Source organism: Mus caroli, unplaced genomic scaffold, assembly GCF_978045245.1.
Source record: "Mus caroli unplaced genomic scaffold, Mus_caroli_1 scaffold_12, whole genome shotgun sequence".
Lineage (NCBI taxonomy): Eukaryota > Metazoa > Chordata > Mammalia > Rodentia > Muridae > Mus > Mus caroli.
The window spans coordinates 16207181-16225662 of NW_028227267.1; the positions used below are offsets into that span (position 1 = coordinate 16207181).

The 18482-nt window shown below is 43.4% G+C and overlaps 1 protein-coding gene across 1 annotated transcript in view; it reads left to right on the plus strand.

The window, feature by feature from the left end:
* Lrmda (leucine rich melanocyte differentiation associated) overlaps positions 1–17397 on the plus strand; it is a 1040878-nt gene extending 1023481 nt beyond the window's left edge. The window contains exon 7 of the mRNA XM_029469305.2: positions 17275–17397. Coding sequence (XP_029325165.1) covers positions 17275–17354 — 80 coding nt within the window. The 3' untranslated portion in view covers positions 17355–17397. The remainder of the gene's footprint in view (positions 1–17274) is intronic.
* Positions 17398–18482: the final 1085 nt, after the last annotated feature.

An 18482-nucleotide genomic window follows, 5' to 3' on the forward strand; every position in this document is an offset into this window, starting at 1 on the left:
CCAGCACAGAACGCCTGCAAGGCTGATACCCAGCAGAAAGATTAACCTTCTATAATGTTCCTTTGGCATGAGCAACCCAGATAGAAAAAAAAGATAGAAAAGTCTTACATATCTTTACTCTGAACCTTTGTTGTTTGGCTCCACCTCCCTCCTCTGAGTGACAGGATCCTCTTGTGCCCCAAGAGGATGCCACCACTGTCTAGGATAGGTGGGAATACTGTGAAAGTCGGGCCACCACTGTCACTATTCGGCTGTGCATCCTGGTACTTTCTGGACTGCTCCACTCTAGCCAGTTGTAATTGTGTAGGCGAACAATGTGGCCTCAGAGCACTGTTGAAATTTTAAATCAATAAAGAAGAAACATAAGCCAGTGTGTGGCATGGGGTGATTAAGTGCTGTCTGTAGGAAGAGCTTTATCCTCTGCCACATTTCTGTTGAAACCCTGAGAAACTCGAAGAAGATGGAATAGAGTGAAAACATTAAAATTGATGTCAGATACCAAATGCAATAAAGCAGCTGCAACTTTGACAGGTAATCAAGAACTGGGTGACTTTTGGTTCTGATTTAGCAAAATATGATCAACGTGTTCACACCCACAGCACACACAGCAGTTTACAAGAGGACATACAGAACACATGCTCAGAACAACTTAGTTACATGCCATACACAGGTATGCATATGCCCACGTAGTGACCCAAGGAGTAACTCTGCATTGTTACCGTAAGTATACAACAATTCCATCTACCAGCTTGCACTATACTTTGACTTTGATGAAAAGCCAGCAGTACAAGGGGAAATCTCTTCATCAGAAAACTCAATAGAAAGGAAAAAAAGAAGCATTCCCAAGACATTGTCATGTATTGCTGGTTATTTTTGGTGGTTAAGAGAATTATTTGAAAACAAAGAAACCTTTCACAAAGCCTCCAAAATACAAAAGATTTAATAACATTTACATCTGTGTATCAGCCATGTCTGTAATGCAAGTCATGAATAACACATCAACCGGCACAGAGAAAGCACAGAAGTACTCACACATCATTTAAAATCCACCCCACCCCATCGTCAGCGGAATCAAATACACAGCAGGAACAGTTCCAGTTCACACACACACAATATAGTCACTGAAGATGAAAATGTATTAATTATGTTTCTCAAGGTTCAGAGAGAGACAGCAAGGTTCACTAAACTGGTCCAACTTCTCAATTGAAAAATCCATACCAAAAGACCCTCCTGGGCTGCCTCTGGATTTTGAAGAAACAACAGAATGGTTGCTCATGTATATTTGTCTTGTGTGTGGCTGATCAATTAAGTCTGCAGTTGGGGCTCGGTCTCGCCTTCATGCTGTGCTGAAAATGGAGGCTGTTAAAAGTGAGTAAGTTAAGAAAGGAAGAAAGAAGAAGAGTAAAAGAAGTAAAAGGCTTTTCTAGTGAGGAATCCATAAGTCCAGGGAGTGTCCAGTGCAAGTCTGCCATGCAGCGAGCTTCCACCATCAGCTCGTCTGCCATCTGTGGATTCCCAGGAATCTTCTTGAACTTCCAGAAGCAGTGGGTCCTTATATTCTATCAGCTTGTGATCTATCTCTGGACCAGTTCTTGGTATGTGATGGAGAAGGATGAGTTGAGAGAGATGATCTAAGAGTTTTGGGTGTTTATTACGTATTCTTCAAATTGATATTTACTGTTTGTCCCTAGGGGCTGGAGGACATTAAAAAATGTTCACTTTAGATTAGCACTTCTTTTCTCTATGTAGAGTAGTACTTTCATTAGCTTTGTCTCTAATCTTTGCCCAGCTTCCCTTTCCTCTCCTGCTCATTGTATCTCTTCTATCTCAGGGCCTTCCTCTGTGGATGCAGCAGCATGTAGGAGGAATTCCCTTTTATCTCATTTCAATATGAAGTTTCAGGTCTTTCACTGAGGCAGAAGGTTAATAGTCCTTTCTCTCTGTACTCCAGAGATGTAATTCCTAGAGAGTGTTTCAGGGCAAGTGGAGTGTAATTGCTAAATAATATAGTTATTCTTGTTTTAAATAAGAAATATTTCCATCATTCCTGGTGTGTGTGTTTGTGTGTGTGTGTGTGTGTGTGTGTGTACATGGGCAGACCCTGAGAGATGAGGCTTCTGCAGAAAGGGAAGCTCCAGCCATCCTAGGGGAGTTTGCACATTTACGCATTTAGGTTTTAAATGCCGTGTTGCATGCTGGGCCTTTTAGGCACTTGGGATTATGTATAATAGATGACCTGCTTTTACAGGGATGCATGCTATACAGATGTAAATGTTATTATAGCTTTTATATTTTATGTTCTTGTTGAAAGATCATTTTGTCTTTGAGTAATACTGCCATTCAATTCTTTCTTGGGGGAGGGTGGCAGAGGAGGAGGGGGTTATCTTTAAAAGAGAATATGAACTCGATATTGCACATCATATATTTCTTAAAAGTAATTTGGAATTTTAGGGTCTGGGATCGGGGCTGACTGATACACTGCCGTGATGAGATATAACCCTTAGAAAATAACAGCACTCGCACATGCCTGCATCTGCCCAACCTCATAATTCACTTTCACATTGGATTATGGATGTCTGCGTTCACTGAGTCTATCTTCCCTTTAGGTATTATTTCAGCCCTTTGAGATAATAAGGAAAGTTTAATTGCGTTGTTAATTGATTTTTTGCACAACATTATTACCTTGATTGATTGCAGAGTTGATGAAAATGTTAGACACAGGCAGCGTGGAGTCTCAGCCGGGCAAGGAGTGGGAGCCTTGTGGAGAATAGATAACCTTGATGTTAAGGGCTATATCCTTCAGATATGTCTTCCCGTGACATATTGATGGCCCTCGAAAAGGGAAAAGCTGATTGTATGCAGAATGCAATCATTAAACCCACTTCAGTTCACTGTTGATTAATTTGTTTTTTTCCTGAAGGATCTAGTTATAGGGAAGGCCTCACTTGTACCAACCGCAACCATTTCCTAGGCCCCAGATGGCTTAACCCTCTAGGTGAAGAGAAGGAATAAGGCTGGTGGGGCTGAGGATGAGCAGAGGGAGGTGTTTGATGCTCACAAGGCATCTCCATCCCCTGGAGAGTGCTCGTTCAACCCTCCAAAAGTATCAATACGTTAGTTAAAGTGTCTATACCCAGGAACCCTTTGCTTAGGGTATAGGATGCAGCCTCTATGGCTTGTTTAGTAAGGCGTATTCTTCACCTTGCAGTGGTATCTATGGATGACACAAGACAGGAAGGAATGTTGTTATTTAAAATTTCTATAAGCTTATCCTGTGCTTGGTGACTTGGGGTGTCACTGGTCTGTCAGTGTTTGTGTCTGTCAGCTTTCTGTCACCATGACCAGATGCTTGGGACAAGTGACAATTAAAGCAGATGGCTTGGGAGATTCTATCTGTAATCAGCTGGCCCTGTTGCTTTTGGACCTGTGGTAAGGTGGTATACCGTGTAAGAACTTGCAGCATAGCAAACCATGTACCTTACAGAGTGGGTACAAAAGGAATACATAAAAGGGGACAGGTCCCTCTGCCCCCCTCTCCAAGACTATGCCTACAATAACCTTGGAGTGTTAGCAGGTTTTCACTGTGGTGACAGAATACATGAGCAAAATAAGGAAATGGAGAAAAGGCTTCACTTGATTCATGGTTTTAGTTTATCATGGCAAGAAAGATGTGGCAAAGAGGCCCACCTCATGGGTACAGGAAGACCAGGGAGGGTGCACCCATGTTTACAGATTTTTGTCTCCCTTTCCTGGATCCCAACCTCTGAGATTAGTCAAGAGAGGAAATCTTGACTTCATAATGTTCCCTGGGAAAACCTTCATAACCAGCCCCATCTGTTGACAGTCAGCCATCATATCTAGCTTCTTCTACTAAGGCTCCATTATGTGCCAACATCTGTGAGAGAGACTATTGTGTTAGAGGTTCATGAGAGACATTTATGATCCAAACCACAGCAAGATGGGCAGCAGTGAGAATCTGGAGGTCACTAATACACTTGCAATTAACTTCTCTCCCTGCCCTGAATGAATCTTACCAGTTATCATCATTACTACCATGTCTAAAACCATCTTCATTGTCCCAAAATCCAGGTTGATTGAAAAACCTGGTCTTCCTTCTCTTTTCACCCATCTTGATCTATCATCAATTCCAGAAATCTCTTGCTGAGGCCTAGGGTATATGATACAGCCACTACAGCTTGTTTAGCAAAGGCCTTGAGGCTTGGCATACTGGTTTCAGAGGAGGGACTGGCTTTACAAATTTTCTAATGCAATAACTCTAGAAAATCTCTGCATTCTAAGGTGGGTGGGCAGCTTCCCCTGGAGCCCCGTCACTTTAGATACTTTTCACTTATGGAACATTCTGTCTTATTTTGCCCTATCTTCCCTCTATGACTGTCCCCATTACTTATTTAAACCAATTTTTAATTGCATAGCATTGTTGGAGGCCGACCAAAAGTTACATCATCTTCCTGGGGTCGTGTGGGCTTCAAAGGCAAGAAGAGAAACGGCTCAGGAACACCCCTTCCCTACCCCAGCACCACAGAACATCGTGGTGACAGCCTCACTTCTCCTGTCTGCCCCACCTCCTCCATTACAAGTCTTTCTTCTCCTCAACTAACCACTGGTGCACAGGGAGTGTAATATCCACAGTCTTGGCCCTCAATTACCGTAATGGCTTATAATGAGATTTTGGCCAAGTAGCAGGTAGCTGGTTATTGCTTCCTGCTCAGCGTGGGCAATGTCTATGCTGTTAATTTGTGTTACTGAATGTGGCTCAGAGCTGGGCATCAAACTGTCAGAGCCAGATGTATTCTATTAGGCTATACTGGACAATAGGCAATCTTTGTTTTTCCAGTATGGAGGCATGTTAACTTACCACAGGGTGAATCCCGACAAATAAGAGTCAAACGAAAACAAGGGGTAATATCCTAAGTCATCCAAGTAGTACATTCCAGGGACAGGTAACACCTGGCACCACCTCCTGTCACTACTGTTTCTCTGCCTGGGACTGCTCCACTGACAGGCAAAAAACAAAACAAAACCCAAAACAACCTTCATAAGATTGCTGGGGAGACTGGTAACTTCATTAAGTTTTAATGAGACTAGCCCTAATGAAGGCCTTTCTAATGTACTTTGTATTTACTAGGCTTTCATCTTGAGCAAGAAATAGGGTACAGAAAGTTTCTAGTGCTCTTGTGTGCTTCTTTGTCTTGACGTACACACATGTGTGCATGTATATATACACACATGCAAAAAAGCATGTGTCAAGAAGGTGGGGGATGGGTAGTTGAAGACATTCAGGAGTACAGTTTGTTAGTGTCCAAGTATTACACTGTGATTCTGCAACAGTGGACTTTTGGACACACACTTTTGGACAGAGAGAGCTAGAGGCAGGAGTGGGAGAAAGAAGAAAGGAAGGAATGAAGAAAGAGGGAGGGAGAGGGGTGGGTAGGAGGAAGGGAGGGAAAGACCATGTAGACGTCTTTCAATTAGATCAAATATCAACAGATTCTCTTTGTTTTTCTTTGAGAGAGGCAATTTTGACTATCCTAGAATTAAGAAAGATTATGGTATCATCTATGGAGAACCAGTTCACTTGGATTTTAATGGAGGGCAGACGGAGTTTGGGTCAGTGTGCTCAGGGAGGAAGCCCTTCACATAATTCTTCAGGGGCTTGAATTACAACAATCTCAGTTGTCACTACATTGGCTTAATTTCGTCTGAGAGTTCCATCCTGCCCCTCCCTGACCTCTTTTCTGGAAACCTGGGTTTATTTTCAATAACTGCTTGGATAAATTTCAGCCCAAGGAAGCACACAGAACTGTAGAGAAAGTCCAGCCTCCACCCTTTGATGCTAGCCCTCGATGAGAACAGATCTGAAACCAAAATGTGAATGTCTTCTTAAGGGCACAGCCAGCACCCCTGTTCACACTCTGCCAGGGAACCCCACTTCTCAGGTGTGTTCATAGAGGGGCCTGGCAGCTTGGAGGAGGAGCAAAGATATCTGGAAAACTGTTTTCCCAATTCCCCCTGCTCTGTACTTCATAAATCATGTTTTACAGGCTCACCCCCAGTCTTACCCCATTCTCTGCTTCCTTCTCCTGTTAATGCAATCAGCTTGCCACTAAAATAAAACCCAAAAATGGGAGAAAGCTTGAATGTCCAAATATTGTGCAACTTTTTTTTTCAGTGCTGAAGTTTGAACTAAGGGCCTGATACTGTGCTAGACAAGAGCTATCCCTAGCTTCAGTCAGTCATTACATATCTGTTTTAGGTGCCATTTGTTTTCTGGCTGCTCTTGGGAATCAAATAAAACTTCTATTTACTAGAGTGCAAAACAGTAAGATCTTCAACTAACCACATTCTTTGTGTCTCTAATTTTAAATATGAATAAAAATGAGGGCATTTACTTTACCAAAGAAAAGGGCAGGGTGGGGAGGGGCCTTTAGGTTGTCCTAGAACAGACTTTCTTAAAGATGATTCTGCAACATTATCTGGGAATTTTCCAAAAGAAACAAATTTCTCATCCCAGACTCAGACCCACTAAATTGGATGTTTTGGGGATGGTTCCCATGGAGAGAAAGTCAAGGAGAACCAGTTCCTAGGGAGAGGACAACCAACTCTTTGGCATGTCAAATGTATGGGCTCCAAAGCATCCTTAGGCCATTGTGCTCAGTCCACAAATATCAACTTAGGTATGGGGAGACATCTCAGTGGGAAGCAAACCTGAGGACTCATGTTCCATCTCTTAAGACCAGCATGCGTGATAAAGGCAGGCATGTTGCTAGATACTTATGACCCCAGCCTAGAGATTCCTGGAAACCCACTGTAGCCGAATGGGTAATCTGTACCCCCACAAAAGGCTGTCTTAAAAGATATAATGAATTGAAAAAAATGACAGATGAGGCTGCCTTCTGACTTCCATCACCAGTCTATACAAATTATTTGTTGAACACCTAAGATGTAGCTTGGGCTTGGTGGTGTGTGTGTGTGAATCTGCTGTCTGAACCCTTCTGAAGTCTGTGCAGAGGAAGGATGCTGTGGTTCTGAGTCGAATTCACTTCTCCCCCCGCCCAACCCCCATCTTACTTCCTGATTGTGTCATCCTCACTGGAAACACTCAACTGCAGCCACTCTGGCATATCTAGTGAGACTGTTGCTTTATGGGTGAGGGAGAACGCAAAGTCTCCACTTAATCATGAGATAATAATCTAATTAATTAACTGGACCCCACCTTTCCTTTGTGGCTGGTTTGTCACATGACTGTTACATTGAGAGAATGCCTGGGAAGGAGGGCAGGAGCCCCGTCATGCTTGCTAGAGCTTCTGCTGCAGTCTGCACTGTGTTACTTGGGCTAGAGGGGAGAAGAACCTAGTAACTGGTTTTTGTCATCTTGGGTTGAATCCTCTCAATTATTTTCATTCCATGTGATTTTAGTTTAGAATGCCATTTCCTGGACTTTTAAACCAGGTTGGGCTTAATATCTGTGGAAGCTGCAAATACCAATGTCTCTTAGAGTATGGGAGGTCACTTGGTTGCTGTTCTCACTGTGAGTGTGACTCTGGACTAGATATTCTGAGAAGGGATGAAAGACACTCATTGGGTTTTAAGCAAGAAAGACCTGCCTTTAAAAAAGAAGCAGCCATGATTTCTGTGTATTGACCCAATGGTCACTTGAGTCAAAAAATAAAAATAACTTAAAATATGCTCCCAGATAATGGTAACTCCACACCAATGGATGTCACTTTTATTTGGGGGAGTGTCCATGGTATAAGTGCTTTTTCTTTCCTTTTTCTAAGAGAGGATCTGTCTTTATTGGTTTGCATGCTTCTTTACATTTATGCACATAGTATTTAAAAACAAAAAACAAATCCAAAACCAAAACCCTGAGCTAAAACTAATCATGGCTGGTAAGGAAGACCAGTCCCCTGAAACGGAGGCAGAAGGAACCTAAATGTGTCATAGAGAGGGGGGCCTTTGGTAGCCTCAGTCCCAGATAGCCTTCAGCTCAGATTGGGTAAACATGACATATTGATCATTACAGAACGTGTAATTGGTGACCACAAGCACAGTGTGGCTTTAATGGCCGTCCCTGAAGAGTTGCCCTTATTTATTTAAAGAAAGCCGTGGCTGTTTCCTAACTGCATGCTGCCCTCTAGTGGCTATGATTCTGACTTCAAAAGATGATGTGGAAACGATAAATACAGAGATATTGGGAGTCGTGGAGGGGGTGTGACTGTGTCTCTGTCTCTGTCTCTGTCTCTGTCTCTGTCTCTGTCTCCCTTCCTTCCTCCCCCTACTTTTCTTTCACCCCTCTACCTCTCTCTCCCTTATTCCCCTCTGTACTTTCCTCACACACACCCTCTGGCCCCTGTCTTCTTTCTGAAAGATTTCTTCATTCTCTTGAAACAGAAACATGAAGTCGTCCCACATGAGCACTGTCCATTTTGAATGACAGCCTAGGTGAGATCCATCCAGGAGCTTCTGGAAAGGCACCTCATGAACTACACTTGATTTGCATCCCATCTTAGCGTGCACCTTGGAATCTAGCCCTTCTCAGATCCATTATGCCCCTCTTGGTGGCCCACTCTACAGCTCTTTTTTCCCTCTGTGAAAAAGCAGCAAAGGATGAGCCAGTGTCCTGTTGGTGGTGATCTTTGAAGTTCTTGGGAGGCCTTTGTGGCTGTGAAGAAGACTGAACAAATAAATAATACACCTGAAAAATAAGCTATAAGAGCAAAACTTAGCATTATGTGTCTGACTAAAGAGTTCAGGGAAGGACAAAGTAATGCTAACAGCTGGGCGTAAGTAAAGTGCTCTTTCGGACATCAGGAAGAAGGGTGTTCTCTGCTCTCATTTTTTACAAATCTGACAATGCAAAGGCAAATAAGTAAACAAACAAAGCTTGGCTCAGCAAGATTTACAAACTTATTTCTGAAGAGGGAGGGGACTTGTTTAAGCAAGGAAAGTAGATTTGGTCTCATTCTGATGGAAATTCTGGAAGTGGAGGTGAGAGATAGACGCTAGCTCTGAGGGTCTTTCATGGAGGGCTTGCTCATATTGCAAACAAATTGGAAAGGACATGTGAGCAAAGGCCCAGGGGCTCTCCTCACTAGGATTCTTGGTGGATACATGTTCTGCGATGGTTCAGAAGGTCTGGAGTATCTTCTACCTGGCCATGATATCCATGGACTCAAGGAGAGACAGCAAGGATGGTGCCTGGAAGTCTGCTCAATGGATAAGGATGTCTAAAACTTGTAGACACAAAGGGAAAACTGGTCTTGCTATGTAGAAAAAGTATGTGTGTGTGTGTGTGTGTGTGTGTGTGTGTGTCCTCTTGTCCTCTCTTTCCTAACTCCTTTTCCTCCTGAGATGACAAGCCTCATTTCAACTGCCCTGGGAGCCCAGAGCATATTTCCTACAGACTCTGCTTTATGACATGTCAACCTGTCTGCTCACTCTCACCCTGAGTTGTCCAGCCTCCCTGGTCTGGAGGCAAGGATGCTTGCCCGTCACAGTCACCTCACTACAGTTAGAGCCTTTCCCCCTGGTGTTGTGCTTCCTTCAGATACAGGGTGAGGCCTGACATGGCCCAGCATCTGGCTGAGCAGGCTCCACAATCTAGACTCTCAAGGGATAGTTATGAACCACCCTTCAGGCCATCTCAGAGTTTGAGCACTGAGGCCAAGCACACATTTCTCTAAGTTTCATCGGAGAGGCTCTTTGTCTGCATCCTAACCTTTGAATTAATGGCCAAATTGTGAGATCTGACTCTGTGTTCACTGTGTTTACAGAAAGCATCCTGTCATAACCCCATAACTTGAATCTTGTTTTATATCTAGAATGTCCACATTGGGCTCCAGGTGCTAAGAAACAAATAAAAGCTGTCCCTTAATTTATGATAAGCATTGCCAGTAGAAATAATCAGCCCAAGGAAAAACTGACAGCAATAGAACCTTGAATCTAATATGATTTGTCATAGATAAAAACACTGACCCACGATTTACATCCTAAGATCTTGAAAGACATACAAATTCATAGGGTGGGATTAACCTTGGTAGAAATAATGAAAAAAAAAATAAAATGAAATCAGCCAGAGATACACATGGTAAAATGTGACCCAACTTTCCCAGACATCTCAACCTCTCCTCTTGTAATTCAGCAACACACAAATTTACTCTGGGAAATGGGGCTCTTACCACTAAAAGATAAGATGTCACTGGACTATATTCATAGTTTGCAAAAGCTGGTAGAGGAATATTACATGGGAATGAAGTCATACTCTTCTGAAAGTAGAAAGGAAAATATTAAGAACAGAAAATATTTGACTTGGTATTTAAGAAGCAAGTAAGGAGTTAAACTGTCAAAACAGAACTGTACATAACTGGCACCTTCTCAAAGGAAAATTACCAGGCAAGTTTACACATGTTAGCACATGTAAGCCAGAAGCCAAAAGTATCCTGCAGGCGGAAATGGCAGCATTCAGTGACCACCCCAACACAGTGGCAGAGTCCAGAATAAGCATTCCCTGGTGCTTCTCCAGAGCTCATTTGTATAATACTGGAGGGCATGTCTGGAGGTGGGTAGCCAAAAGCAAGGACACTGTCCAGTGCATCCTCCCCAGACATGGGAAGGAGAGCCAGCAAGTGTCCTTGCAGCTGTGGTACCCACACATCTTCAACTGAAAATGCTGACTATAAACCAAGATATCTGCTTCAAGTCTTAGCCTACTAGTTTGGGGAGGAGGGAAGGGTCACCCATTCCTTTTCGTCTGTCCCCTGGACTAAGTAGAAAGCTTGTTTGAATTCTAAGCTGGGATTCAGAGGCCAGTGGAAGACAATATGTCTAGGCATGAAGGAAAGATGTGATCTTTCTTCTAGAAAAAAACTGCTACCAAGGATCCTTTTCCCTAGTTTTTTTTTTTTTTTTTTTTTTTTGTTTTGTTTTTAATCTCTCTTCCTGTCACTGTGCCTTGCTTATACTGAACTGTGTGCAGGTCCTATATGCCTGTCAGCCCTGCTAACTACCCCTTAGATCCTCAGGGGAGCCAGTAACATGTCATATGGCTGAGGTCGAGGGAAACTGTAAGGTCAACTGTAAACTGCAGGTGTTTCTTCCTTTCCTAGGTACCATTTGACTCCTATGCAACAAAAGCCCAGACCCATGGGGAATGGGAACGTTCCTTCTGGTCCATGCCTTTTACATCTCTGAAAGTCAGTTAGCATTCACTTTACTTTTGCTGTAGTTTTGAGGGGGAAGGTATTGAGAATGAAAATACCATCAGCATTGAAGAACAGAAACCCTGGCCCTTCCCACCCTGCCTCTCCTTTAAGGCAGAGATTTAAGCTGCCTACTTTTTTTTTTTAATGTTTGAAATGTAGGAAGGTCATATCAGAGGTTTAAGGTAAAAGGGTACAGAACCAAAATTTCCAAATTTGAAAGGATCTGTTTAAAATGTTCATGCAGATGTATATGTTCATGTTTGTGTAAATTCTTAAATGCATTTAGCAGATTGCCATTGCCTAGCCTCATCTGTACCACACCCTGTTAGGACTGGGTATTGGAAGTGGAGGCGGAAGGATAGAGATTTACATAGTATCCCATGGTTATCTTGTTCTAGAAACTTCCACATTAACCCAGAGGGACTCTACTGCTACATTTTCTTTCTCCGTTACTGGGCTTCTCTTCTTCAGGACATGCCATCATTTTCTGCTACGGACTCTGCCTCCGACTTTTCTTTTGAGAGATTAGAGATCTCGGTTCTGCCATCTTTGCCACTGTTTAGTAAGTTTCATGTGGTCAGATAGATCATAGTTAGATCATATCCTCCTTGTTAGCATGGTATTAAACTCGTGTTCATGACAAGAACATTTAACATGGTGATTACCACAAGGATCAAGAAGGTTAAGACTTAATTTTTCCATTTTACAAATTAGTGGTTTGATCTGCATCAGAAGCACACTCAGATGCTCTGATGGGGTAGTTAGGCTCTCTAGATGCAGAATTATGTCAAAGCTAGTGAGATGCAGGACTGTTGGTGGTCAGCACTCCCAGCCAGGAGTATGAACTCTGAGCTGCTGACACATCAGCAGGCACACTTTCCATGGAGAGTTCAGACTCAAACACAGTCCCCTGATTTGTGCTATATTATTGGGATGTGAGTACATGCATTTTAAGACCTAACTTAGTACAATTGGTCACATTGGACATACCTCTGCCATAGGAAATAAGGACCCAATGCCCCCCAACTTCATAAAAGTAATATTTTAAAATACCATGTAGCATATTTCACAATTCAAAAGGACCTACCATGGTTATCTTTGTGTTCATCTACAGATGGGGAATACAGGGAGGGTACATAGCCAAAAGACATGAGGGACAGATGGTAGGAATGAGAATCCAGGATTGAATCTGTACTGGACTTGAAGAGAGGTATATCAGGACCCCCTTTTCTGGATAGCAAGTGCCCCACCCCCACCTCAGCTATGTCTCCAGAATGGTCCCTGTCACTGCAGTGGGCATCTAAGAGAAGAGTCCAATGCCCACCCGCTAGGCAGTGCAAGCCTGCACAATCAGAATACTCAGTGCAGAGGGTGGGAACATTGAAAAGATAAAGGACCTCTTTAAAACAGATTTTTTTCCCCCACGCATTATTTTTTTCATAATTATAGCTTTAAGAGCTTATGGTGATGGGAAAAACTGGCTACTTAAGAAAAAATAGGAGTTTCATCTGGCAGGAGAGGATTCCCCAGGGGACAGCACACTGTCGTTTTTCAGAGTCCCCCAAAGAAACCCCCGCACCGACATCTGCACATTGGCCTGATGTATGGCCAGGCTGCCTCACTACGGCCAAAGCCTTGTGTTTTAATTAAAAACACTCTGTATGCCACTAAATATGTTGCCTCCCTCTGTTTCTGCAACCATAGAGTCTGAGGAGATACAAACAGAATCTGTTGCAGATGTGTCAGAGGCTATGGCCTACTGACTCACCACCACATCCCAAATTCCAGCCTCAGAGAACCTTCCTGGGAAAATCAAAGTGCAAACAAATGGCCGCTACTGCAGTGTTTCACAGCCTCGGACAGTCGGGCAGTTATTCTAGTTGAGGAAGACTGTAGGGATGGGGACAGGAGCTACTCATACGATCAAAACTATGACTTCATAAATGACTTCCTTAATAAATAAAAGTCCTCTGGCCACACATGGGTATGTACCCTTCTTAATGTCTTGGTTTTTTCTTTGTTTGTTTGTTTTGTGTTTTTAAGCTACAAAAGTCAAATATTTTGAGTCCTCACCTCCCTACTGTGGGCTCCCACAAAGAATGTGTGAGGGGCAAGGCTAGCTTAATTTAATCATCTGGTTGTCTCTAGCCTGATCATCCTTATCCCCAGACTAGCAAGAGCCAGCTAGGTTTTATTTGGGGTTGCTAGGCCACCCCTAATATGGAGACGAAGTGTGGAGTAGAGACTGAAGGAAAGGCCATCCAGAGACTGCCCACCTGGGGATCCATTCCATATACAGTCACCAAACCTAGTCACTATTGTGGATGCCAAGAAGTGCTTTCTGACAGGAGCCTGATAGAGCTGTCTCCTGAGAGGCTCTGCCAGATCCTGACAAGTGCAGAGGTAGATGCTCACAGCCAACCATTGGACTAAGCATGGGGTCCCCAATGGAGGAGTTAGAGAAAGAACTGAAGGAGCTGAAGGGATTTGCAACTCCACAGGAAGAACAATATCAACTAACCAGACACCCCAGAGCTCCCAGGATCTAAACCACCAACCAAAGATTACACATGGAGGAACCCATAGCTCCAGTCACATGTGTAGCTCAGGATGACCTTGTCGGCCATCAATGGGAGGAGAGACCCTTGGTCCTGTGAAGGCTCAATGTCTGAGTGTAGGGGAATGCAAGGACAGGCAGGTAGGAGTGGGTGGGTGGGTGGGATAGGATAGGTGGTTTCTGAGGGGGTGGGGACCAGGAAAGGGAATACCATTTGAAATGTAAATAAAGAAAATATTCAATTTTTAAAAAAAAAAGGGGAAAAAAGAGTTTAATGACACATTAGCCCTCTGATCACCTTAAGTCACCCAGCTATCAAAGGGGAAGTGGCATCCTTTGGGCAACCTAGGGTGAGATTGATTTAGGTTATCTGTAGGCCCTGACCCCACAGCTCCTACAGACCAAGGCTTCCAGGAGCTTCACGGGCATGGCAAGTTTTGGAATGATGTGTAGAAGAAACATGCTGGTACTTCAGGAACAGAAGAAAAGAACTTGCATGTTAGGAAGTGATGTCAGCCTGCGTTAGAGTCCCAGACAGTGCTCGAGTGTCCTTGGCATAATATGGCGCTGGTATCTCTGTCAGCATCTCTGTTTTCTGTCACCATGCACAATCCTGGGCCTGTCTCCAGTCCTGACAGTGTCTTTTCAGATCAGGTTAGTGCCAGCCCAGAGACCAAGTCAGCTTCCCAGCACACAGCCCCTTTGTTTGAAGTCTGCCCTTTTGTCATTAATGCACTCAATGTCTATTTAAATCTGACAGTGAGTGCAGTATCTGTTTTCCCATCAAGAGATCATTGACAATATTAATAACTCACGTCCTTGCCTCATTTTCCAAGCGCTGACACCTAGCCGCGGTCTCCTGCATTCATCAAACAGCCCTTTCTCGCCAGGATGTCTATAAACAGACTTGCTTCCAGGCCCAAAGAAACAGGGCAGGCCTTAAAAAGGACTTTTATCAGTGCCAACCAGAGATGTGTGAGCATGGCTCAGAGTGCAGCCTGGGCCCATGTTCCAGGAACACTGCTTTCCATCTGTTTGCATCTAGAGTGGAAATTCAGCATGGAAAGGGATAGAGAGAAAAGACAGAGAGTGCCCAGATGTGTGGGCAAGTTTATGGAAAGAAGTGCAATCATGGCAGACAATGGTTTGTGTGCACATGACTGCCTGTCAAGAGTTTGCTTGGGAGAAGGACTGACTGTTCTTTATGATATCTGACAAACCCTATCCCTGTCTTTTTAAAAATGCATGCTGTCTTGGTACTATAGAAAGAAATTAACATCCTTTGTACGCTCCCTCCAGGTCTTTTGAGGGTTTGCTCGAATCAGCCAGGTTCAAGACAGTCTTTTGTGGGGTTTCCCATGCATCTGAGGCATATGCAGCCAAGCCAGTAAGGAAGGTAGAATGTGACCAGCCCAGCCCTTAGACCACCAGGGTTCTGGCATTGATGAGGCTGTTAGCACAACTCTAGGCACTATAAAATACAGTAAAGGGAGCAGCTCTGTGCCAATAGCTGAGAGAATGGATCACAAGGAAGGTCTGAGTAAGGTTTCACACAAGCTCAATATTTCCAGGCACTAGACCAATACCAAAAACCAAAAACTGGGGACTAGGGACGTGGAGGGGCAGGAAAGCCAAGTCAAGTAGCAAGAGTAGCCCACAACAAAGCTGTCTATGGCAACACAGCAAGAAAAAGAGCCAGGTCCCAAATGCTGTCATCTTGTCCCTCTTCCAACTCAGAGAGCTCCTGGGACCCGGGCAACCTTCAAGTTTGCCTCTGACTATGCAAAGCAGGGCAGAACTACACTACCCCTAGAAGTTTCTATATATTGTTTTGATCCTTATTTAAGAACAAAGTTTAGGGAGCGTAGAGGCAGATTGTGTAAGCATGAGGGCCTGAGTTTGATTCCCAGTGCCCATATAAAAAGGCAGTGTATAGATGTGTACATCCGTATTTTCAAAGATGGGGCTGGGCAGGAGGAGCCTGGGGGCTTGGTGGCTAGCCAGTTTAGCATAACCTATGTACTCCAGGCCAATAAGAAACAATTAAAAGAAAAGGAAGACAGTTAACTGACATCAACCTGTGGCCTCCATAGACACATACATGTACACACACCCAATACACATGCACCCATACCCATCCCCCTAACATACACCTAACTAACACACACACACACAAAGTGTAAAAGTTTGTAATACTAACATGTCACGTGGAGAACATGGCTGATCCCAGATCAATAAAGAATGGTGAGTGTTGCCATCACACTGCCAAACTGACAAAATAATCATGTGCAAAAGGGGTGATTGTCACAGGCAGGTGTAAGGCTCATGGACTTGTTTTTTTATGGCTACTTCCTTTCTTTGTCTCTCATGCACTGCAGAGATTTAAGTCCCATTGTACAAGAAAATTTTAAGATAATTCTAAAACTGGAAAGAAAAAAAAAGATGGTAAAAAGGCCAACAGAAGTTATAAATATTTTCTTGGGGGAACTATTTTTTTCTAATAATCATAGAGAGTTTTCACTATAGCCAGTGTTTTCTGAATATTTGTTCCATAGTGCTGAGCATCAAATCTAGACAATTCCACATTCTGGGCAAGTTACCTCCTTAGCTCTTGATTTTTTTAAAATCAGAGTCTCACTATGAAGCCAAGGTTAGACTCAAACTCGTCATCCTCCTACCCTATCCCAAATACTAGGGTTACAGGCATGCACCTCCAGGCACAGAACTGTTGTTGTGGGCATTTGTAATATATAAGGATGAGTTGGTTATAGCAGTTATAGCATCTGTGCCTCCTTTAATGCTGTGCTTTATAGTGAAGTATCCCACAACCACCACAAAGGACAGGAACGTTTCGTAAGTAGCCAGAAATTATAGAAGAAGTCAAGCTGAAGATGTGAAGCAAGTGCTTTGTAACATGAGAAATGAGTTGCCTCAGCCTCAGTGAGGTGCCTAGCAGTGGGAAGGTCTAAAGTTAGTGGCACTTATTGTCTGTATGGTCTTCAATCAGCACAGCCTCTCTCCTTTAATCACCCAGTGTGGGCTTGAAGCCCCCAGGATTTGGAAAATTCTCTCTGGAAGTCAACAATATTGATTTCCAATAAAGGACTTCAAGATAGTCACATTCTACAAAGATTATCCTGTGGTCTTCACTTGGGCTGGGTTCATCTGCTTTAAACTTACATTTTTATTCTTAGTTCTAAACTAGGAAAATCTGGGGAAGGAGGGGTCATGCTATATTTTGGGAACAATTTGTCAAATTAGGAAAGTTCTAATTATGTAAGGAAATCACACATAAAGCTGTTATTTCTTGAACTCTATACTTGGTAGTAACATTTCATTGCAAGGTCACCTCTAAGGACAAGAAGGTACAGTCTTTGTCATCTTAATCTACCTCCCATCAGATTAGCAATCCTGATGCATGCCTGTTTAATAACATCTGGATTTCTGAACTATATGAATTGTGCCACCAGTAATGATTTTCCTTTCTGTTTACAGGCATCCTTGGGAAAGGTCGCTATTTTTACTATGGAAGAAATTCAGAGGGTAATAGGTTTATCCGAGATGATCAGCTCTGAAGCTCAACTCTGTACGCCTTAGCCTGTTTCATGACAATAAAATGGAAAAGCAAGAAAAATCACAGGCTGCCTTGTGTCTCTCTAAGAACGCTGTAACTTCTGCCTTTCAGTACCTTGTGCCTACTTTGCCAGGCCTGTCACGATCATCCACCTTCCTTAGACTGAGTGGTCACAGAGAGATTGACATGATTGCCCTTAAGCAGGTCTCATCCACCAGGGTGACAGACAGCAGCGACACAGCACAGGGGCTGACAGCCAGAACACCATGACAGATTGCCTGGTCTCTCCATTGCTCACAGGGGAACAGGGGTCACACCTGGGGCCTCCTCAGGCTTGCTCACTGGCTGTGGTATAGTGATAGAGGCTCCCCTGGGCTTGCCTTCTAAGTCAAGTCCTCAGATATCACTGTGCCTTGGGCTTATTTTCAGTGGAGTAGCCAACAGTACAGAAGAAGGGCACACAAGCTTTATCCTTTCAGTCTGCATAGTAGGCATTATATTAGGTAATCCACAAACACTGTCTTTTATCATTGGCAATGTGTTTCCATCCATAATCCTTCAAAGGACACAACTTCTCAGGCAAGTCATGTATTGATGTGTGGCTTCATAGCACAATTCCTGAATTTCCCCAAATCCCTGACTATAAAAGCATTTTGTTGTTGTTGTTGTTGTTGTTCAAAATCCACTTGTCCTGAACAAGACCCAGGGTTAGGCATCTTTCCTGCCAAAGGTTTTGCAACACCAGAGATTCTCCTTTGGCTTTTACCATATAGGTTCAGCAATGCCTATGGCCATATTTACCCTAAAAGGACAGGCTGCCATGTCCTTTGGATTCTATGTAAATGTAGTGAGATGAAAGATGGAGTGATGGGCCAGGAGATTAGAAAACAAATGGGAGATTGTAGAAACTACCTAGCATACCAAACAGGTTTGATAAAGCAAACACCTTTAAGGTTTTCTGTTTCTCTCAGAAGTCAGACCCATGGCTAATGAGACACGAATAGATCTTTCTTTATCTTTGGTCATTTGCTGGCACTGACAGGAAAGCAAGCACAACCATGTTAGCCAAAGGGCTGCCATTTTGTCTACAATTGTCCCAGTCAAGCCACTCTAGAAGGCATCTGAAAGT